Source organism: Rhamphochromis longiceps, linkage group LG16, assembly GCF_057381845.1.
Source record: "Rhamphochromis longiceps isolate RC_006_pf linkage group LG16, R_longiceps_female_GT1.1, whole genome shotgun sequence".
Classification (NCBI taxonomy): Eukaryota; Metazoa; Chordata; class Actinopteri; order Cichliformes; family Cichlidae; genus Rhamphochromis; species Rhamphochromis longiceps.
Genome location: NC_140572.1, coordinates 28,751,321 through 28,775,988, shown reverse-complemented (window position 1 = coordinate 28,775,988; position 24,668 = coordinate 28,751,321). Strand labels below are relative to the sequence as shown.

Below are 24,668 nucleotides of genomic sequence, written 5' to 3'. Positions count from 1 at the left end.
ATGCTCCCTGGGCATCCCAGCTTGTGCAAGGTAATCCTATTAGGACGAATTAAGCTCGGTGAACCACCCGGCGACCTGATCATGAGGAGTATGGAGCTTCCCAGGCCCCCCGGCCTGATGCATTTGATTTATTACTCAAACGCTCTGGAGGCCCCCACCCGCCTCAGATCTGGGCCCCCCTTGAAGGTGCAAAAACACATGCAAACAACAGCAGTTTATCATCAGCATCCTCTGCTCACTTAATGACGGCAGCCAAACTCTGTCATCTGTTAGAGAATACTGTAGTTGAAAAAAATACAGAAAATAGGATATCTAAAATTTCACATTATTTGGCCACATTAATCTCATATAGAAGCATATTCTAAGACCTGAAATGTAAATTTTAATTAATTTAACATTCAATGGAACAATTCAGAAATGAGCACTCCTCTCAGCAGAAAGTATATAGCGTACCCAATCTGAAAATTATGCACGTAGTCTTTATTTTTTATTATTATCTAAGTAGTTAATATTTTAATCTTCTCATATAACAGTTTTGAAGCTGCTGAGTGGTCCAACAGCTCCATCTTTTGGTTATCAGTACCTTGTAAAATGTCAGGATAATTGCCTAGTTTAAAGAGAAAAGTCACATACATTTGACAATAACTTAAATGCAGATTAGAGAGATGGAGCTTAGTCCTTGAGCTTTGTTAAATCACGTTATCTTCACTGAGAGGACAGCCTGTCCTGTCTGACCGAAGAGACATTTTCCTTTCCTCGAGCCGCTCTGCGTCTCATTCAAGTGATAGTGAATGAAAACGAACCAAATGAAATGAGCAGTCAACCACCAGAACTGTTCATGTTTATTTGCAAATAAATATTCGCTGTAACTGCCTCTTACAGTGTGCAAGATCTACAACATCTCTTTGGAAATCATAGAAAAATAAAATACAAGAATTATAAGTATACTTGTACTTTGTACAAAAGAACGTTCTAACATTGCTCAGCAGTAGAACATGCTAAACAAACAGCATCTGATATTCCCCATATTCTGTAGAGCGGCGGTGACTGCGAGCGTGTGTGTGTGTGTGTGCGCGTTTGAATGTGTGCTGTGCGTGCACCTTTCCTGCTCCTGAAGGCCTGGATGCATGACTGCGCCGTGACCGAAAGGCACAGATCTTTGTATCCAGTTTGCCCTTGACATTAATCATTGAGCTCCAATTCTTATTAAAACCCACAGCTGTAGATGGGAGGTTATTCTCATACAATTCAGACTAATGGCTAGGTCCTGTGACTGCACTGAAACTTATAAACGGCTTGCATGGTCCGCAGACTGTAAGGCATTCTGTGTCTGTTTGTGTGTTTTTGAGCATTTGTGTTTGTTACTGTCGATGTTACAATGACACATGATGAGTTATGATGCTGCTGTTTATGTTGGTTCTCCATCTCTGGCGAACACATCTGTCCTAACCTCACGTAACTAAGACTACTGACGTTTTTCACACCGATTTCCATTAACCAGCTTTTAGCTACTTCTGCTGCCTCCAGCTCTAAGTACTTTTATTCTTCACCACTGCATATTCTCAGCTGACTTAAGAGTATGAAGAAAATGTTCATCTCAATGGCAAACATCCAACAACATGACATCTACTGCCAGTTTGAAATTAGGCTATGTTTATGTACACAGTTTTCCCATATCACAATCTTTACACCATCACAATTACTCCATCTGGTGATCTTGCGCCCCAGATGAGCTATTCTCTGACATCATGGATCAGCTTTGTCTCTGAAGTGCAAACCTCTGTCAGTACTGTCTGTGTGAGTGTGTGCAAGAAAAAAAAAACAATAACGGCATGGAAGAATTTCATCATATAAGTCCCTGTTAAGTTTCCAACCAAACGTCTCTCCTCTATAGCTAAGCTCTGTGAACATTCATATATTAAGACAGTGGAGATTCGTGTACTTTCAGGCAATGTATGACATTCACAATCCAAGTAAATAAATAAAGAATCCAAAACAAAACAGGCTGATCGCACTGGTTCATCTAAAAGCAACAGATCCAGTTTTGCAAGCTTTGGGTATGACACTAAAACTGACGGATGGTGTTATGTGAGCCTCATGTTTGTATGTCAACAAGAGTTCTCTCATTGCACAATTCTTCATCTTTCTCTGAGATACTGAGGTGACTGCATAATACTGTATTGCTGTTTTTGATTAAAAAACAAACAAACAAACCAATTTTCTGTAAAATCAAATATCTAAATAAGATCCAGATTTACTAGGGCTTTCACATACAGGACTGCACATATATTCATATTAGGTTATAATAATTATTATTACTTGTCTATACACTTTTAAACATTCATAAACTTCCCGCTTCTTTCTTCAAGTATTAGTGTACCAGATTCTCTGGAGAGAGGGTAACTAAAGCAATCCAAATAAACCTTTATGATAAAATATCAAACTCCAAAATAAAAAATATTGAGGATATATATATTTTTTTTTTTTCAAAGGACAAAATGTTTCCATTGCACACCCGATAGCAGCTACATGAGCACATAACTCAGAGCAGAAAGAAAAAAAAAGAACATACAAAGAAAAAGAATCAGTAGATTACATTTGCAAATCTACACCTCTAGATATTGTTGCGCCACACACAAAGTACTGTTGTTGCAACAAGGCATTACATTCCCCTAAGTGAAGGCCTGGGAGAGCCTGAACAGTCTATCAGGCTGAAATAGTCTGGAAGAACCAGGCATACTGTGTAAGGGGTGTATAGTAAAAAAAGTTTGTTACTGTAGAACGTGAATGAGACCAGGGGAGAGTCTGCTGGAGTAGTCTGTCCAATGACCTCCTGTATGAGGGGTTAAGACCCAGGCACAGGCTGTAGACTGTCTGTCACATGGTCTAGACCTCACTTCCATCTGGTCCATCTATCTGTCCATCCCAGGTTATAATAAAGGGCGTCCTTATACATGGAAACCCTTCTCGTGTTCGTGCAGTAGCTGAAGGTGAAGGGTCTGTATGCTGCTGATGATTCGCCTCTGGTGGCCGATCAGCTCCACACCAATACGCCTCACATCTCTAGGCCGAGAGGGGAAACACAAGCACACAAGGACACATGCAGAAAACACTTTAACTGTGTTAGGACTTCTCATTGAAGGTAATTATTTGATCACGTGTCACCAATTAGATGTGCTTTAATCTTAAATTATACAACTAGACAAAAGAACGACCAACATTTGCAGTCACTGAGATGAATATATTTCCTGATAATTAAAAAAAATAATTGATTATAAGTTTGAATATGTGACCCCACTCTAAGTCATACTAATGATTTAGGGGTCTCAAAAACTCACAAAACTTAGCAAAATGAACCTGAAGTATAAAAGTATTCATGATACAACAAAATGGGTGCTGTCAGTGTATGTTACTGTGCTAGATTAATATCAGATTGACTTGATATTAATAGCAAGACCTGCAAGACCTTCAAGGAAAATGAGTAAATTGTAGTCATGCTGAGTAAGACCACCACAGTCTGTAGAGAAACACTGCAGTGAAATTTGGATACAGCTTCAATTTTTGGGCAAAACTACCATGATGCAGAGACATTAAACTACAGAAATTGCTCAGACATGGAAACTGATGCCATATAGCTTCCGGTGCACAGATTTTATTCTGATGTTAAGGAGGAGGAAGCCAGAGTACCCGGAGGGAACCCACGCAAACACAGGGAGAACATGCAAACTCCACACAGAAAGACCCTGGCCTGATGGTGGAATTGAACTCGGGACCTACTTGCTGTGCGGCAACCGTGCTAACCACTGCGCTGCCCTATATTTTATACAGACGAATAAAAAAAGGCAATATTTGTCTAGAATATAGTGAAATAAATGTGAAAAGTAGCGTAACATTAAAACATTACATTACTATAGAATTATCTTACTTTACATCATTGCCTATCCTTGTGATTTCTACCTATCTATACAAAGTTTTCTCTGGGAGCTATAGAACAGCTTCACAGACTGAACTGCACTTCTTGTAACATGCAAACTTGACATGCTTTCGTGACATTTAAAAAAACGGTTATATTTGAGCTGTTCTACTCACTCAATACTCATCCTCGCCACTGAATCCAATGTGTTGTAGCCTGCTGCCATGAAATTGCTCTTGTACTGACTCATCTTGATGGAGTCCAGCCAGTCGCCGACAGAGATGAACATTGGGTAGTCCATTTCCTCCCCCGGAGATTCTGGTAGACTAATGCAAAAAGAAAAAAGAAAAGAAATAAAGGTTAATGTCATAGTATGTCCATATTCAGTCATCTCAAAATTGAAAAACTAGTGAAAGCATCAAAAAGTTCTTAGTGTGTCACTTATTTTAGGTGTAGGAGTGAAAACGTTTGTCAGTGTTCAAGGAAAATAACTCATACTCTGTCCTGGAGTAAGAATACTCCCACAGAAAAACACATTCACTGGTTCACTGGTCATTTTTAGCCAGAGTGCATTTCCTTTAATTCATTTCATGGCACAAAAAGTTTTTCAGTACTGTACCTCTGAATGTCCTCTACCAGCGGCAGCAGGCTGCTTGGGTTACGGATTAGTTTATCCAAGAAAGAAACTATATCTGTAAACTTTGGTCGATGATTCCTCTCCTTCTGCCAACAGTGCAGCATTAGCTGGTGCAGGGCTACTGGGCAGCCCATTGGTGCAGGGAGCCGATAGCCCTCTTCGATGGACAGAATCACCTGGAGAAAGAGTTGGACGTGGTAAATGGTCTAAATCTGGCTGAAGACTGCCATTAAACCAGTCTGGTTAAAAGTTAGAGATTTCTTTGTGATTTATATCAGTTATACACATGACAACGTTCCAAGATAGCAGACCAGTTTTGGCCTCTTGGCTACTTACAGCAGCTCAATTAGAACACTGGCAAATGCTGTGTGCGCCAGATGTTGCACAAAAGTCATTAGCTTGGCTTGACATGGATTACGCCAAGTGTTTTGTGGCTAGAGGTGGCACAAATGCCAGAACACACCTGACATCTGGCTCATAAAAGGTGGAGCTGTGGCAGAATAGAGGCAGCCAGACTCATTCTCCTTCAACACCATCAGTCAAAGCCAAATGCGGCACATAAAACAAAAAAAAAAAATGCAGATTTGGGCCACATTTAGGCTAAACCTTCAGTGTGATCTCTGTTTTGTTTCCTTTCACATACTGGTTTAGAGTTTTGTTATGTTATTATTGTATTTATGCCACATTATCAGTCACTTTTCACTTGTTCTTCAAATTATCATGAGTTCAGCTGACAGTGTGTCTTAACATCCATACGTTATCTCCTCAGATCCCCTCAAGGAAAGCGGCGTATCTACAAGTATCTTTGTAGCGAGCAGTGGTAAGTGGCTGACCAGGATGAGACAGTCTTTGGCAGATTTTTGTGGCTTGGCTGGCCTTTTGACTTAGAAAGCACTTCTAAGCAATTCCCAAACAGCACAAATCCTCCCCAAACCTGGGGACCTTAGTGAATGTGTGTGCCGGGTCATCTGTGTATGTATGTGTGTGAGTCTGTCTGTAAAGGGTTGAGGGGATTACAGTCGAGCTTTCACACTCAGCGGAGAGAGGGATGGATATGCTTCCACCAAGGTCCTTCCAATCCCTGACCACAGCCCAGGGATCAGCGGGTTGCTCAGCTGCACTGAATCCACAGCTATAAACTCTCCCTTGATTGGCCCGCAGTCCTCTGAACCTCTGACCTTTACTGCTCTTTCCATTCCCTCTTACTCATCTTTTTTATCCTTTGGGTGGATATCACCAGTATCTTTGTTCCTAACCTCGATTCTCTCAGAGGTAGGTTTTTGATGTGAGCAAATAGTCATAGAGCAGGTGAAAGGGCATCGACTTTAAGAGATATAATGGAAAACAAACTTAAAATTTACACAGTGAAGCAGGAACGGAGGATCTGTAAAGTCAATATTATTGTGGATTGAGGTTAAAGGAGAGGTTTGTGAGAGAAAAACGTCTCATCAATATAACTCTGAGCAGAACACATGAAGGAAACAGTGATTCAAAAGCAAATAGTACAGAGCAATCACACTCTACAGGTGTTTTATATGCTTGACATACTGCATTGATGAGAACATTTAAAAATGAAAGCAATTACCTAGAAGTTTTTTCAATAAAACAGGTGGTATTGCATGTTAACACTGGTTGCCACCAGCCATAAAGACGAAAATAGCAGCAAAGTATCCTCTAGTTGCTACCACAGTGTGTTGCTACTATTGCTGTGCAAAATCATGTTGGAGACAAAACAAGACCAACTTTTGGCTTCTTGCCACTCACAACAAATGATGAAACCTGTTAGGTCAGGTTATCCATTCAGTCAGTAGCTGTTGGTCCCACATGGACACATTTTAATGGTGCATCCAACTTATGAGCTATGTCAACAAATTACTACTGTATGTAGCAACAATTAAAATCAATAAATCAAGCAGTATTTCCAAATTTTATTTTTAATTTAACTGAAAAGTATAAAAAAGATTATTTTATATGAATCCTGATGGTGTACACAGTGACATCTGCTCCAAAAGCAAACAACAGCGATCTCGAAAACACTGATTAAATACAGAAACAAACATTACAAAACGAAACAACCCCCAAAATAACAGTTTTGGCCTGACCACTTACTTAAAAACTGTCTGGCCTCTCCACTCCTCACAAAATATAATTTTTAAGAGTAGAGATATCTTTATTCTGCAAGTAGCCTCCAGCTACAATTCCAGTTCAGGTAACCATGACCTGTAATACCACATGCTGGAATAGGTGTTTATTTGCTTCACAGCATCAAAACCCAATTTCAGAAAATCTTACATCATGTATCTTGAAGTACATTATATTAAAAAGACAAGCTCTATATTTTTATCATGAAGTCCTGCTAGTTTTAATAGTTTTTCTCCTCATATGACAGGAATACTCACATCCTGATTGGACATCTCCCAGTATGGTCGTTCTCCATAAGACATCACTTCCCACATGACAATGCCGTAGCTCCATGCATCACTGGCCGAGGAGAATTTTCTGTATGAGATGGCCTCAGGAGCTGTCCATCGAATTGGGATCTTACCACCCTGCTCATGAAAAATAAAAGGTAAAACAAAGCCACACATAAATAATGCAAGCACACATATGAGCAAAATGCCAGCATATAGTAAATGCATCCCTCAAGTTTATTAAAGTCCCCAAAGTTACATCCACTGTTGAAACCATTTAGTTCAGACTAAAAATACTTGGAAAGTCACTAAACTTCAGTTATAATGTGTAAAACAGGCTGTACCTTCCACTGAGGTTTTTCTACTGCGTTTGATGCAACTTGGACTCCTTGTACAAATATAAAGTAAGATGTACTTTATTGTAGCATCCAGTACATCTGTCCTCTCTGTTTCACACCCTTTTTGTGAGATATGCTGTGTTCCTTTCATCTCGAAAGTCTGATGTCAGAGTAAAAGAGCAACGTCACATTTGAGCAGTAGTAATCACAGAAACGGGCAGCGTGGAGACGTTCAGCCGATAATATAAAGGTTTAAGGTTGGTAACATCTGAGGTACAATGCCATACCTCTTTTATGTGCTTAAACGCCACAGCAGGACGTTCACAGATATAGCCTGGTCGGTGCTTTGTGTATGGCTTATGTAGTAATTCACAAATGCACAGCGGTGACAGTACAGATTACAAATTCTACAGTTTTACTGCTGTTTACATGTGCTGCTGCCTTTTGGATTGCAGAATCAGGGTCGGTGTGGGTGCTCTGACTTTCCAAGGTGGAGTTTATTTAAATTTAATAAGTGAATAATTATCAATTGCACCGCCTAATTAATAAATTAGGGAGTGCAGGGCATATGGTGCCTAAGTGCCAAGTCCTCTTGTATTATTTGCAGTAAAGGTTTCAGTGCTTCTAGCTTTTGTTTTGGGTGTTTTTTTTCTTAGTGTTCATTGTTATTCTTCCATTTATGACCTTTTGCAGTTTTGGGATCTTGTCTTTTGTCTGCTTGTTCTTTTTGCCCTCACTGACTGCCTCCAAGTGTACGACCATTTCCTGTTTTCAGATTAAAGATCTGGATTTTTTAGCTCTGCACATTTTTGCATTCGAGTCATAATTTCAAACTGAATGTGCTTAATGTGCAATTGTCCAAATAGGTAGGGTAAATATGCCTGGACTCTCTCATCCTGTATGATATAACAACAGAAAGTAGTCTTCAATAATGCTGCTGTCACTGTGCTAAATATTCTGGTTTTTTTGCCTCTTTTCTCCCCTTTCTCCTTTCAGCTCACCTCACCTTTCACTTCCCTTTTTTGGATTTCAACCACAGTGTTGTGAGGCAGAAAGTTCAACTTGGAGCCGTAAACACAGCATTTCCCTCACACAAAAACCTCAATACAAACAAGGAAATGGAGGTCACTGTGGGCTCAGACAGATTTAGCACATGAGCGCTGAAAGTTTCACTTTTGCAATTTAAGGCTAGTCCATCTTTTGCTTGTCTCGGCCGGTAAAGCAGGAAAATCTAAATTAAATCAGCCTAATCTAGTTGGAGCAATGCATCGGGTTTCTTATACAGATAGCATCAGCATACACGGTAAATAGAACCGTTTAATTGAAAATTCAAAACTTTTAGTGTCATATTTCATTTTTGATTTTCATTTTACTTTTCCACACTGACATCTGGGGATTTGTTTGAGTGAAACAATGATAAGAAGCAACAGGTGCTGAAAGAAAAAAGATCCACAAGACTCTCGTCTCCTCGCTTCAGTATTGATGTGTTTTTGAATACTAGGTTTCTGGAGATGCAAAGTTTTCAGAGTACGTGTAGAAGCTACTTTGGAAATCCGTTTTTCTTTTTTGATACTGCCATACTAGTCCAACCTAACAGCTAGGGAACAGCTGCTAGGTTGGACTTCCGTGCCTTTTGCGGTTTAAAACTTTCAGTCTCTGCTTCTAATGAGATTCGCTACCAAAGCCAGATTTACACCAGCTGGCTGTGAATAAGACTGGAGTGAGGGTAAACTTTTATCATGGATATTACTGTGCTGCTGTAGCTATTGTCGAGGCTCAGATCTCCTCACTAACTTCTCATTACCTTTCCTCACTATCCCCTGTGTTTCCTTTGTCTCTCTTTGTGTTTTCAGTGTCTCTGTTTTATTTTGGTAATCACTTTCTATGTGCCTCTTTGGTTTTGTTTCCTTTGTTTTCCTGCCTCTATGATTGTCTGCTTTGCACTTATTGTCCACCCGTGCCTGATCCCTATTCGCTCCTCATGTGTATATATTGTTCAGCGTCTCCCTTGTTAGTCGTCAGTCTGTCTGTTCTGCAATCGATTACACTTCCTGCTTACTTTCTTTGCCTGCTCATCTCTTCATGTTTCAGTGATATCCCCTCTGAATTTGCTCCTTGTTTTTCATCTTTTGTTTAGATTTCTCTTGGCTTTACCTGTCAATATTTCACATCTAGCAATTTTTGAGGCAATAAAATGCAACGATGGAGAAACAACTTAAAAAAACAGAAGCTTTTTACGCATTACAGCCTTAGTTTCCTAAAATGGTTCAACATTAAAATCCCAGGAAAATAATGGATCGATGCAACCTCAGTGCAGGTCCTAACAGTAACATTTTTCCCAGTTGTGACATAGAACAAAATGATTTCAGCTTTGTGAAAAGCTGTAATAAATTAGCAGCAGCTGCTTGGTTTATGAGGGCTGAGTTATTGGAGGGTGTCAGGTGTACCGTTGTGGTGTAAGCTGCCTCCGGGTCGTCCTCCAAGACTCGGGACAAGCCGAAGTCTGACACTTTACACACCAGATTGCTGTTGACCAGAATGTTTCGAGCTGCCAGGTCTCGGTGAACGTAGCCCATATCTGACAGATACTTCATGCCCGAAGCGATGCCACGCAGCATGCCAACCAACTGGATGACGGTGAAGTGACCATCATGTTGCTAACAGGAAGAATAGGATATTGAGGAAAGTATGGGGTCAGAGAAAGAGAAGGCAGAAAAAGGAGGGTAAGGATGGATAAAGAGAGCAAGACAAAGAAAATTTACTGACAAAAAAGAAGAAGAAACTAGTTTGTTCAGAATTAAGCTGAGCAGCAAACTGAGAGGAGAGTCTGCTACAGTAAATACATTACATAATTCATATAAGTGATGAGTCACAAATGTTACTAGAAGTGATCTCGCAAAGCCTTAAGTGCAAAGGCATGCAGAGGCAGTAAAAATATGTACAGCAGAGATTTTGAGACTGAGGAAATAATCATGCCTGAGTTCTGCGACACTCCAACACTTACTCTCAAAAATGAGTCCAGTGATCCATTTTCCATGTACTCCACCACGATCATAACAGGCCTGCCTGCAAAAACACACAAAGACAGCACATACACCGTGTTTATTTCAGAATATTTCTGTGGCATTGTGGCCCGTTTACAGTGTAGGGTGGAGGATAAGATCGAAGGAGCTTGGCAGAAATGGAGTGAGACTCACAATGTCTGTGGTCCAAAGCACATGCTGTTTATAAAGGCTGGATCTAGCCACCCAAATGTCACCAGTTGGCCTCTTAAGTCGAAGAAGTGAAGTGAAGGAGTCCTGCCTGAGAAACTGAGTATGCTGCTTGCTCCTACCATAGCTACTTGCTATTCATAAGGTAAACACGGCCTTCTTTGCAGTAAATACTAATTGTATATTCAGTCTGTAGTATTAGTTCAGTTTGCATGTTTTTGAAATAAAATTTGATTATGTTTGGTTCTGAAACAACCATCTAAACTCGGCCAGACTGTAAAGCAGACTTCAAAGTGAAGCGTGCATTAAACATACAATGAGAATGATCTTTTATTTATGGAGAAGACAGCTAGTAGTCTAAAGCAGTTAAAGAATTAGATTAAACAGATTAATTATGAATTTTCTGATAAAAGAAGAATATTGCATGCTATCTCTCATGCCATCCTACATGATCCACTGATCATCTAAAACATTATAATTGAATTAATGTAGAAAACGCATTATGCTTATAAAGAGCGGCTGACAAAATTACAAAGTATTTCAATTATTTTAAATTTAGTTACTATTTCAGGAAATCCAGGAGGGAAAACAACTTGAAAAAAACAACCTCACAGAACATGAGCAGTTTATTGATGCATCAAGTCAAGCTGCTCAATTGATAAAATCTGTCCGTTTCAAAATACCCAGCCGGTCAGTTGGGACCGTATTCAGTCCATGTATGACACGAAACATTAGTTAGAAAAAATGTAAGCCCAGTTTCTCTTTCCAAATGTTTTTGTTTCCCCACCGAGGATCCCTACAGAGTTACTGATTGACTGGTTTACAGCTAGAAACCAACTGTCTAAGGCCTGTTTTCTGGTGAGCTGTAAACCCTCCTGAACTGCTGGAAGAGAAAGACAAGTATTTGATTGGTGAAGAGACACCATGTTATTACACTTTCAGTTCATGTAATTTTTAAAACTCACACAGGAATATGAAAATGACATGACGGAAGATGGAATATTTTACAGACATTTATATAATGGGGTCTCTCAACACAGTTTCAGGTGAGTATTTGCCGTTTCATAATTCAACAGACGACTGCCGTCTTACTTTTAATGTCTATCCAATATTCCTAATTTTCCACATTTTTTTTTCTGTTTCAAGGATATTTATAGATCTTTTTTTACGAGAAGGGAGACAGCAATATATGAACAAACCACAAGGTTTGGACACTTCTGATATATGCATATAATACTTGAAATGCTTACAAAATGATGCACATTGTTATGTATTTTTTCATCTGAACTGATGAATAATAGTGCGTAACAAGCTGAAGGACAAACCTAAAACTTCAGTTTTGGGGTCAGTGTTTTAGCTCAGTAGAGACAGTAATAGTTTGATTAGGTTGACACAATAATGTGACTTAAACCTATTTAAATGTCAAATCTAATTTGAATTTAAATGACTTCTCATTTACAAGTTGGACTATAATTTGGACAATATAGCAGCGTGTTTACAGGCACTGACATAATTGAGTTTTTGTGCATCTGGATAGTGCAACTGTGCTGGATTTTGACAGAAAAAAGCTAAATTGTTAAAAAAAAAAAGACAGGCAGCATAAGGAAGTCTGCCAGCTTTGGGCTATAATCTCAATGACAATATTTGTTATTGTTTGAGTGACTACAACATATTATTAGTAAGGCATACTGAGCCAAGACACGTTTCTTGTATTGTATCATGTGCAGCTGCTGAAAGTGAAAAGTTTAGAGGAGTAATTAGCAGAGGTGGGACCAAGTCATTGTTTTGCAAGTCTCAAGTAAGTCTCAAGTCTTTATCCTCAAGTCAAGTCTCAAGTAATGTCAGGCAAGTCAGAGTCGAGTCTCAAGTCACTGGTGTAAAAGTCCGAGTCAAGTCACAAGTCTGAAACTTTGAATTTCAAGTCCTTTCGAGTCTTTAAAAAAAAAAAGAAAAAATAATGTTGCAGTTATGCTAAATGTAAATATTAGACCATGTAATTTTAAAATCTGTGTTTTTCTCAACACATGACAAAATAGTGAACTTAGAAAATGTACACAAATTGTGAAATTGCACCTCTTTAAAATGCAGCTCAATTAAACCTAGCTCCAAGAATAATTTTCACCGACAGTTCTGAGATAAGCTGCATGTTATTCTTGGATGCGGTTGTAGGACCGGCTTTAAAATCGCATGACAAAAATATCATACACATTAAAAAAAACTGTATCACCAACGTAGCCTGGACAACATTTGCTAGTTAGATGAAGTCAGCTATCTCATCGTAGCATATTTATATGCATATTTATAATTATACGGTTCTTGGAGTGAGTGCACACACTCATGAAGTTTAGTAACTTCAGGTCACTGCAACAAGTCCAGGTACAGTTTACCGACGGATGGGTGCAGGACCTTGAAATGCACCGTGTAGAAAGTAAAGGCCATCGTACGTATCATAAGTTTACCAGTCTCACAAATTGTCGTCATAAATACACATTCCTTAACCGTTTATTAATAGGACCTTTGAGCTCAACGGTAATTAATTAGTAGTGGAAATAATTTCTGGTACCCATCACAGAAATGTAGCAGTGACAATAATACTGTATGCTGTAATCGTACTGGACAATTAGTGATACAAAAAAACCTGTTTTATCCTGTGAATAAAAGTATATGTTTTTGTCAATGTACCATAATAACAGAAGCGAAACGCAATATTGTGTCAGGACAATTCACTATTTATGCACAATAAACAAAGGAGCATAGCGCGACAATTTCTGTTCAGCGCCAGACTTGCTTGTAACCTATATCACCAATTATTTTATGAAAATGACGCATTAACTACTAAAAAACACTGACCATCGTGTAAATGCTTGGAGCAGACTAACCTGTGAGCTGGAGGGTTCTAGGACGTTATATTTGATCTTTGAATGGCTGCGATCCAGGCCATCCGTCGCGTCTTTGTTACTTCGGAAACATGGCTCGAACAATTTCTCTTCAACGACGTAATCCGATAACAACCGATCTCTTTACCCGTCGGCTTCTCGTGGCTGTCATGCGACCGGCTATTGCAGTTAATAATACAACGGCTTCTTGACATTTTTGTGTTTCTTTTTATCGCTGTATAACTGATTTCAATTGAAAGCCTGCGTGCGCTAGTACCGCTTGCCACGAGTTCCCAGAATCCTTTGCGGTTCTACCCGTGAATGACGTCACATTTTCAATCTCTATATAATATGCGTGTTAAATTTTATATTTGGGGTAAAATATCAAGTCTTTTCAAGTAAACCGGTTCAAGTCCAATTCAAGTCCCAAGTCATTGGTGTAAAAGTCCAAGTCAAGTCACAAGTCTTAAAACATTTTTTCAAGTCAAGTCTAAAGTCATAAAATTAATGACTCGAGTCTGACTCGAGTCCAAGTCATGTGACTCGAGTCCACACCTCTGGTAATTAGACCATCATTCCTTCAAATGAAAAAATCATTCAGTCAAAACAGAAAGTTTTCACAGGACTCTGCAGTCCTTTGAAAAAACTACTCCGCATGATTCAATAGCTTGTAATAATTCCTTTATTGCATTAACAGTCCCTCACATCACTGCGGAGGAATTTTGGCCTGGCCCACTCTTTTTTTTTTTTTTTTTTACAAAACTAATTCAGTTTACTGCGGTTGGCAAACATGAATTCATGGATAGCTCTTTTAAGGTTTCCCCTTAGCACCTCAGTTAAGTTGAGTCCTGGACTTTGACTTTGCAACAACTTGATTCTTTTCTTTTTCAGCCATTATGGTGTAGATTTTCTAATATACTTGGGATCATTGTCCTGTTGCATGACCCAGCTTCAGTCAATCTTTAGCAGTCGGGCCGATGGTACATATGAGTCTCAGTTGCTTTAGTTGAACAGTTCATGATGGACTCATTGACTGCAAGAGGCCAAGGTCATGTGACTGCAGAACCAGTCCAAACCATCACTCCTCCACTACTGTGGTTGGTAGTTCATGCTGATGTGCTCTGTTTGACTTTGGCCAAACTTGATGTTGTGCATTATGGCCAAACATCTCCACTTTGGTCTAGTCGAGCTAAAAGACACTGTTCCAGCAGTGGTTTGCTCAGATGCAGCTTTGTAAATTTGAACTATGGATGTTTTTTTTGTGAGCTTCCCAACTTTTAATATTTTTCTTATTGCACAATCATGAGCAATCATGAACATTTAAAATGGTAACTGAGGCCCGCAGATTCTGAGATGTGGCTCTTGAGTTTTTTAAAGTTTGTCTGAGCATTGCATGATCCGACCTTGGGATAATCTCTCAAGGACTGGGAAGATGCCGTTGTATTAATACTCACCTGAATGCTCCAGACCAGCAAACTGCCCAAACATCTGCTTTTATAGATCTAGTTGAATTTGATGGTGGTCAATATTTGATTAGCAGTATATGGCTACTACTTATCTACTTATCCTCCTAATTCCCACGGGAGCTGTAAGGGTGTACTTAGTTTTCCATAGGACGTGACTGTAAACGTAAATTGCTTTTGCACTTTTTACAAAAGAAAAGATTAAAGATGCTAAATGACAGGTTGATTTGGTGAATGAATGCTGGGTTAACTTTTATAACGGCTTTGAACAGCAACTTTTCCAAAAGAAGTATGCAAAACTGTCTGAAGTATGAGATAATTATAAAAATAACAGATGGTGCGAGTTATGGTCACTTGAGCACCAGCATTTCATTGTTCCTATGGATTGCTAATGAAGCATCTTCCACTTTGGTTTAAACAGAAATTGCAAACGCTGCAGGCTTAGAACATTTCTGTTAAACAGAATGTGCTTGGAGCATTTCCACTGGAAGACCGAGCACCTGTTGTCAATGGTGTTGTGTGATGAAATAATCTCTGAAAGTCTACTGTGGTATTCAAATCGGCAAGCCAAACAACTTAAAATAAACACACATTCAGGAATAATATGTGTTGAGCTTCATAATGTATAATCCAGTCACAAAAATGGAAGACATGGAGTATATATATATATACACAGGCATATGGCTAGATAAGTAAAGCCTTGTTTTTGCTGAACTCTATCACCTGAGACCAAATGAGCACATGTTTTTGTTTAAATCTGCAAAAGCCTATCACTTTTAAATATCATCCCTCCTTACACAAATCCAGCAGGGATAGACAAGAAATTATTTGATCAAGCTTGGCTTTCCCGAGCTAATTAGCAAGGTCTGGAAACAATATATAGTTATGCAGTGCAGCGCCTGAACAAAAACAAACGCACCTGCTTGCCAGAATCTAATGTGTCACCTGTTATTTCAGAGCAGGTATAGCAGTCAGTCACAGCACAATACTCTCCATAATTAGTCTCCGAAGAACAACAACAGATGGAAGGAGTGAAAGATGGAGAGAGTGAGAGAAAAGACAAAGACAGACAGGTGAACACAGATAGGATACATACAGCCTCTACATACAGTCTGATGCCCCACTGCAAACACAAATGACTTTTAATGTATAGGGTGCTGTATGCATATGTTCACTTTTGAATTCGCAGTCATGGAAACAGGTTTATTCAGATATAAGATATATACTTATATATCAAATTTAAAAGTTGAGATTATTTAAAACCTTAAGAAAATATGAAACGTACAAATGGACCAGATGCAATATTATGACTAGAGAGTGATCTCAATGGCTTTGAAAGAGGTGCTATTGATAAAAGATGTCTATTCAGCGCAGGCAGACACAGTTGTTGACCTCTGATGTGATGAAAGGTTTCTCAGTCACAGTCACTGAAAATGTTTTTAGAGTCTTACCGCACAAGTCAGCTCTGTGCTGTTGGGAGGACTTTTTTCCACTCACTCTCTTCAGAGATGTTAGTGCATGAAAACGCTTAAATACGTGGCTGCAAAAACCAGCCATCATTGCCTTAAATGTAATAATGACAGTATTGGCTCAGAAACAAACAAACAAAAAACCCTTATCGCCTGGGTTTTTATCACTTGGGGGTCAGAGCTGAGGAGTGTCCTCTATTTGCATTCACAGAGGGATTGAAAGTCTTCAGGGGACACATTTATATTCACAGCGATGTCTCAGTTTATACAACCCCTGTAAAAACAACCATATGTTGCACAGGGTGAGCCCAGTAAAACAGAGCTCGTTAACAAGTCCACACTCAAACACTCACGCACACGAGTTTTGTAGGTAAAATGTGTTTCTTCACAAAAACAGGAGACTTACACAGCCATGCAGCCCCGGCCACTTGCAAACAAAATGCACACATATACACAAATTTACACAATAAGTAAGCAGAAATAATGACATTGAGCCACGTATAAACAGAGCAAAGTCATTTCACATGGTGACTAATTACTCAGTATGAAAAAGTCTGTTCCAGCCCTAAAGATTGTTTTTAGAGCAACCATACAAAAAAACAAACAAAGAAAAAAACAACCAAAAACCCAAAGGTGGAACTTTATTGCTTTATAAGCAAAATGCTTAATGTTAATTCAGGATTTTGCGCAGACTACAACAGACAGCCAAACTGTTGGGGGGGAGGGGTCTTCTTTCTTTTTGATAAAAATATAGCAGCAGAGTTTCAAATGTTTATATGATGCAATGTTCTTTTCTTTAATTCTACATGGAAAAACGCCAAACTCATTAGGCTCGAATGTGCAGAAGAAGCAGTAGACTGGGTTTGAGTTTGTGTGTTGGCAGTGAATACAGCAAAGCAGCAGCAGTATGGGGGAGCGACGCGAGTTATGAAGAAAAGATTTATGTCGTAGCTTAAAAATACAGTTTTTCATCAGCGGCATCAGTTGTGTACAGGCTCCTCCATAAATCACTGCCAACTATGTTTCAGACTATATTAGAAGAACGTACTGAAGAGGTGACACTGCATGTACATTGGAGCGATTTGAATTTGCCTCAAGTAAGCAACCTCTCTCACAATCCTCCTTACTTTTTGTGACCACGCCCTCCAGCCTGATGATGTTAGGGTGGTCAAACTGGCCCATGATAGATGCCTCACGCAGGAAGTCCCACCTCTGACGCTCAACATAGCCTCCCTTTAGTGTCTTTATCGCCACGGCAATCTCCTTCTTCCCTGGTGTTCTCAGACGGCCGCTGCACACTTCTCCAAATTCACCTGGAGAACGAACACACACACACACACACACACACACGGAGCTCAATAAACTCACTTGCATCTTCACTTCCTGACTACTTGCCTAAACCTAACTTTAAATGAAGTCTATCCAGATTTAATGATTTATGCAATGCAGACTTACTTTTTTAATGCCATATGAGTATATAAATACGCATAGACACACACATAAACACGATACGATGTATATCAGAAAGTGTCGCGGCATCAGCAGGTAATGCAGCATACCACCTGGGGGCAGTGTTGGAGTTCCCATTTAAACTTCAGCCTTATTAGCTTTGCTCTGATTAGGTTAACTTCATAACATTCTCTCTTTCACCTTCTAAAAAAAGCCTCAAGTCTATTCTTACATTTCCTTTTGTTCTCTAAACCTGTTAAAGTTTTAATATTCCAACAGCGTGTGTCAAGAAAATGACAGGGAGAAGCTGGCAGATGAAAAAGGCATCCTCTTTAGTATATACAAAGGAGAAAGAGAGAGGCGTTTAGAGTGGTAAAAACTGATAATCTTATATACACATTTAAAACTATTGTTATCCAAAACAACATGAAATGATACTCTTGTGATCACAGGAGAACATTGTGTCAGTGAGCAAGCGTATAAGAGTGTGTGCACGTCTGCGTGAGCATACCGGCTCCGATCACCCTCTCAATGCGGATCCTGGAGGGGTCGATCTCCTTGGTGAATTCGTGGACAGCCTGCGTGGGATCTTCGTATGTATCAGGATCCACATAAGTCTTTATTCCTGGGAAAGGGACTGTGGACAAACACAGCGAGTAATCAATACAGTGAAGTGGCGTACATGCAGTTTGTTTTTTGTGGAGTTTACTGATGGTACGGCTGCAACTTCATTATGCATGCTTCAAATACTACACAATCAGTGGTACTTGTACCCCACGAGGTAGTTTTACATTCACTGAGGGAATGTGGAAAGGATGAAAATAAACACACTCATGGGATTACTGATCTTTAGTTAAGTGTGGCAAAAACCAACCGCTATAATAAGCTGACTGCACAGGACCCAACATCCTTGTGTTATCGCTGAAAGCATGGAAAACAGTTTGCAAACACACAGATACGCTAAAGAGAAAATGAAAGAAATGATTGAAATATCCAGCTGCTGACAAAAACATAGTAAAAAAGCAGACAAACCCACATTCACACAGTCTACCTATCTTAGATAAATCGATAGGAGAAAGCTCTAAATTGTTTTTATTTTTTATATTATTCCATCAGCACTGGATCATAGGATGTTATATAAACAAATTCAACTCTCTCTCGAGACAAATGGCTTCAAACACATCCTCCCACTTCCATTTATTACGAGCTATGAGACAACGAGCACAAATCTTTGGCTAAATCCCCGCAGGGCAGCACACTGAGCACCGAACCCTCCTTTAACCGTGGCAGGCTTTTAGCCATTATTTAAAGCGACCCTTCACCCTGCCGAAGTGTCCTTGAGCAAGTCAGCGAGTCTTTAACAAGCTGCTGCTGGTCTGGCGCTGACCCTCGCCTCCCAGCGGAGAGCTCCCAGACAGAAGCTGTGCTTCTCCTTCAGGGATCGATAGAGTATCACAAAACAAAAAAACAACAACGAGTTGTCTTAGAGGCACGAATCGACACAAGCAAAATGCCAAGGACCCGGTTCCCCTTTCACAGCTTCTGCTCAGCATCTCACACTGTGCCGCTGAAACAGGACACAGGAGATATGCACTGTATTTCACAGCCGATTGTAGCTCTGTGGCCTCGATCCAACCGTCCTCTTTGAACAGTCCTCATTTCTCTTTGTCTTCTCTTCTCTTTCTGTACCTTTCAACCCTCATCTTCATTTGAGTCTCCCTTTTTTGTTTATCCTCTAGCAAATTTCCCTCACCTTGTCACCATCGTCTTCATTTTACTGCTCAACTCCCTTTCAAATCTCTCTCTCTCTCTCTCCAGTTTTCACTTCACAGCTCTCAATTCAATTTGTGATTTTCATGTCAGGAATGAAAAGTTGGGCATAAAAGATATAAAGCAACAGAAAAGTACTGGAGTGCAAAAGCTGACAGCTCAGAGATGCAGTTGTCATGTGTAACCAGATTAAGAAAAAAATAATATGAAATAATAAAAAAGCTCATAAAGCTCATGCTCATATTAATTGAAACTTAAGTGGACATAAGAAGGAAGACAACAGATGAAGGAAAGAAGAAGAAACAGACAGATGAAAGAGCATGCTAGTGGCTCTATTAAATAAATACACGTGACAAAAGCGGGTAGGCATTTTTGTATTCTGTAAAAGCTCATGGTGAAGTCGGTGCAAAATTCAATATGCAAAGGAACAAGAACAAATGGGAAATGATCCATACAGAAGTACGTGGTGCATGTTGAATGCAAAGTGAAGAGAGGTGGCTCTTAGCTCCCTACTATGGCTCTCAGACTCACTTCAGATTTATTCCTTGTTTACTGGCACCACGTTAAATTAAACATGTCACTTTCTAGACAAATATTTGGTGATTCAGACACAAGTAGTGTTAAAACCAGCTTCAAAAAGAGTTTGTTCCTTACTTAGAACTTATTTAGCAGATATTGCAAAGTCAGGCAATAGGCATAGAAAACAAAGGAAAAGGAGAGAGGCAGCTTGATTGATTTACCGTGCCCATTCTGATAATTCGCCCTTCTTTTATCCTCCGAGGTCATCTTGGCCTTGAAGTACCACTGACACCTGGAAAACACAGAGAATGACTGATTGAGTAAAAACTTTATCAGATGAGCAATAATGTGACTTTTATTGGGATAGTGGGGGGTATTGGGACTAACTACAGAGACATTTGAGGCATGTCATTAAATAAATCCTGAATTGATCCCTATGGGTGAATTCCACAAAAATAAAGATGAAGGCAGATGTCTAGCCTTCAGGGTAAAAAGGTTTTATTTGTACATGCAGTCTTCATGTTCTGGTGATCATTGAAATGAAAGTAAAAAATAAAAAAAAGAAGCCTGGATAAATACCCAGAATGCATTTCAAGATGGCTGCAGAGTGCTTTGTAAATACACTAGTCAGTGGAACTACTGGCGGCCATCTCTCTCTCCCATGTTATCACATACCGATGGCATCTTTACACTGTAACGCTTGAGTACCTCTTTGCCTTAATTTTCCCTCAAAGCCTGACAAAGCGCTCTGCTGGTGTCATCACAATTGGTTGACCCTGATAACCAATGACTCGTAACCGTGGTAACCACGGAGAGAAATTTGCATTTTAAACGTGCCTTACGTACTGAAAGCTTGTATGTGAACCTAAACCGTGATTTTGGGCTTAACGCTTTAACCAATCGTTTGATTTAAAGAATATTAAGAAGTAAACAGCAACAGAAGAGATGGCATCAAAAAAAATAAAGTAAAAATAAACGAGAATAAAAGGAAACAACAAGATGAGTTGCTCCCTTTTGTTTGTAGGCCTTTTATATCTTCATGTTGGGAATCCAAGTTATAAGGCTATCATTGTGTGGGGAAAATAAAGCCAAAGAGGTATCCCTTGCATTACATTACATCTAATCAGATGGGGTTCCTGACAAATCATGACTGGACAACAAGTAGAAAACCAAAAAGTGTGGATTTGTGTTTTGTGTTACTTTTTTGATAAAACCATTAAAATGCTTCTCCGAGGATGATAAAGGATCATGCTACTCTAACACAATTACTTTTCATTTGTTTAAGTAAGGGATGCTTGCTTCTTTCAGCTGTTACATAATCTTGCTCTAACCAATTCTCATGTCTTTAGGCTACTCCCAAAATAGATTGTGGTATTGTTATCATTTTATAGTGCTCTCTGGATCATGCTGAATTACACATCCCTATCTACTTGTCACAATCACCATAAAGTTATGTGCTGCACAGTCTGGCCCTTATACACAGTTAAGCGTCTGCAAAAACAGCTTGATATAAACAACACAAGTCACGGAGCGCCGTGCGTAATGTTGGTGTTTTGAGTTCTTATGTGCAACTTTTTCAAGCAGCGAAAAACAACAAAAAATTCCCAAACAATTACTGACAACTTAAAATGATCGTTCCTGTCTCTCTACATACTCAAACATATGCGGAGATTGAAAGATGATCAGTTTTAGACTCTCTCCTCAACATTTCTGTTTAAAAACACTGCAGTGAGCGGGGTCAAACACCAGCACAATGAGGCAAAATTCTAGCTTATACAGCTGCCAACTAAAATAACCCCACAGCACCAGATTGCTTCATCATTGCAGCTTATCATTTGAAATAAATGTTCAGCGACATACGTAGTCTGGCTCTGAGTTAGGTTAGATTGTCTGCTGATAAAATAAAGATGGAGGTGGTTTCATCTCATTCAGGGGACTGGCTCTGCAGCTAAAAAATATAATGCAAGAGACACACATGCAATTCACAATTTGTGAGAAAATGCAAAGAAAAGTGACATCTGTTCAGTGAGAACTACACGCAATGACCATTAACCAAAAGGAACAAAGAAAATTTAAAGTTTTCTCTACATTCGACTGTTGGAAATAAAAAACTACGTAAAATCTCTCTCGTCCTCCTGTGTGTGTGAGTGTGTTTGTGGGAGAGTTTATCTGAGCACTGACAGACTGAGAGACAGCCAACAACAGATAAAGAGCTGCTGCCAAGAAAGTCTGAAAAGCTGAGAGATTAGATGACAGCATCTGCAAAAGACCACAGATGACTTTATCCAAATAGATACTTGGATGTTACTCTGAAATCAAAAATCCAAAAAAAACCACAAAGGAACTTTTTCCGAGTTATATTTATGGCAAAGTGCTGCATATGGACAGGTTTGAAAAAACTGCATGGTATTGAGGCACTGAGAGTGAAATGATGAATTGGTAACAAAGAAGGTTTGCTATAAAGCTATGCTTGAGAGAAAATAGTTTTGTGGTGCACTGAAAGATGGCTGCTGAGGGAGTTATGTCTTTGGCTTGCCAGTAAAACAATGTAATGCATGAAAATGTCATTAAGGGGTTAGAGTTAGTTCTGTAAGACTTTGCACAATGACATGATTTTTAATATTTTTCGCCTCTTTAAACCACCAAAGCAGATTCGAAATCATACAATCAAGAGATGATTGCAGGGCAGAATTTCAATGTGGGGTAATAAAACAACTGCATTAACTTTTTAGGAAATAATTTTAATACACAGCCCTCAGTTAGTAGCTCAGTTTGATGGCCAGATGAGGCCCATTTACTTACATTTCATGGCAGATAAAAGATCTGAAGTTAGTGCTGAACCATCAGAAACGTTCTCAGAAAGAATGCACTGAAAACCAAATGCACTGAAAACCAAAGGCCCTGAAAGACCACATAAGATGACTAGTCCGCAGTCAAGCGGTACCTTCATGAATGGAAATACAGAGGGTTTAGAACAAGATACAAAGAGCTGGTTACAGTCAAGATTAGATTAAAACATCAATGCTATGCCATGGGCATGTCCATGGCTACCAATGTAACCAGGTTCCTAGTGGTTACTGATAATTTGAGTGCTTATAGAAATAGCAGGATGAAATCTGAAGGGTACATGGCTATACTCTCTGCTCAGATTCAACTAACGGCAGATTCAACTGGTTGGACAGGATTTCACAGTGGAGGCATGGCATGGAGGAGAACACGTTCAACGGGCAAGTCAGTCACTTCATCCCAGTAAAACAGTGAATCCTTTTTAATCACTCGAGACAAAACTGAAGGGAGAGAGACCTACAAACAAGCAGCAACTGAAGTTGGCTGCAGTAACAGCCATTAAAACAGCATCCAAACTGTCGAAGTACTGACTTTTTAACATTTAAATAGTTACATAAAACTATCTGTAAAGTTATAATTTAAAAATATCCAAGGGAGAATATAATAATTTGGGTAAAATCATCCCTTTTCTGAAGCATCTTATGCCGAAGCACCGTCGGCCATTAAAACGGCTCACTGTTATTTAAAAACGGAGTAATGGATTCATTTAAACATGGCACTGCTACCTGTGAAGCACGTGGTTGCGTGAGAGGTGGCACAGTGTGAGGGGAGCAGTGAGGTAAAAAATAGTTATATAAAAAATTAAAAGGTGCTTGGAGTTCTCTCAGAGGATGTATCACTGATGAATTTTAAAACACCTCTTGCAGTAGAGGGCTTAATTAATAGCCATGTGCATGAGGGGCTCTTGGTCCCGCTGGTGTATCCCCTAATAAATTTTCTCATATTTCATCATTTATTAGAATATAGAACTCTATTGCCTGTTTCTTACAGTCACGCAGCATGCAAGAAGAATAAAAGTGACAAAACTAGAGTCTCATGCTTATTAAAAGGTTGGTGTTTATTCAGATGTTATATTTATTAGCAAAGAGCATGTTTGAAAAGCTGAATTTGTTTATTTTTTATATTTCCCCGTATATTTTTGAAATGAAGAAAATGATGAATGAGCTTCATCAGGCTTTTGTTACAAAGACATTTGCTAGTTAGATCAGTTCATTGTTGGGTTTGGTCTTTTCAAAGGATTTGCTAGCAATAAGAAAAATCTACAAATCTAAAAGGCTACTGTGAAAGCTCATCTTCCTTATTTTTCTGCCTTTTTCTTTGCTTCTTTTTAATACTAATTCAAATCACTATCAAAATGCAACTTTCATCCTTTTTTTCTTCCAGTAAATTTATCCTGGTAGCTTTTGCAAAAGCTCGCTGAAAAGCAAACAAAGCGACAAACAGTGCTGCAAAAATACCTCTGCGGAGCGAGGCAGAAAATTCACCATAGTTATCCTTTAAATGAGAAGCAGCAAAGTAGAAGAGCAGAGCCCAGAGACTTGACCCAAACCCCCAACAGAGACAGAACAGAAGCAGGAACAGAGAGCTCTCACAGTCACACTGTCACTTCGGAGGAGAGTCCTTGCTTCACTGTCACTGCTGTAGACTTGTCTGCCTCTCTCAGCCCTGCTCCTCCACACCACTGTGGTCCACGAGGGATGAAGTTGGTGGTGGTGAGTGACAGAGGTCTGCAGCTTGTCCTGATTCCAGCGGGACGTGATGGAA

At 39.4% G+C, this 24,668-nt stretch overlaps 1 protein-coding gene across 1 annotated transcript in view; it reads right to left on the bottom strand.

Moving 5' to 3' along the window:
* Positions 1-833: 833 nt before the first annotated feature.
* Positions 834-24,668, bottom strand: part of LOC146651332 (ephrin type-A receptor 6-like) — a 191,870-nt gene continuing 168,035 nt past the window's right edge. The window contains exons 9-17 of the mRNA XM_085383465.1: positions 20,279-20,349; positions 18,280-18,405; positions 17,447-17,632; positions 10,304-10,365; positions 9,747-9,956; positions 6,950-7,099; positions 4,533-4,726; positions 4,090-4,239; positions 834-3,063 (exon numbers count right to left, since the gene is read on the bottom strand). Of these exons, the coding sequence (XP_085239591.1) occupies positions 2,949-3,063; positions 4,090-4,239; positions 4,533-4,726; positions 6,950-7,099; positions 9,747-9,956; positions 10,304-10,365; positions 17,447-17,632; positions 18,280-18,405; positions 20,279-20,349 (1,264 nt within the window). The 3' untranslated portion in view covers positions 834-2,948. The remainder of the gene's footprint in view (positions 3,064-4,089; positions 4,240-4,532; positions 4,727-6,949; positions 7,100-9,746; positions 9,957-10,303; positions 10,366-17,446; positions 17,633-18,279; positions 18,406-20,278; positions 20,350-24,668) is intronic.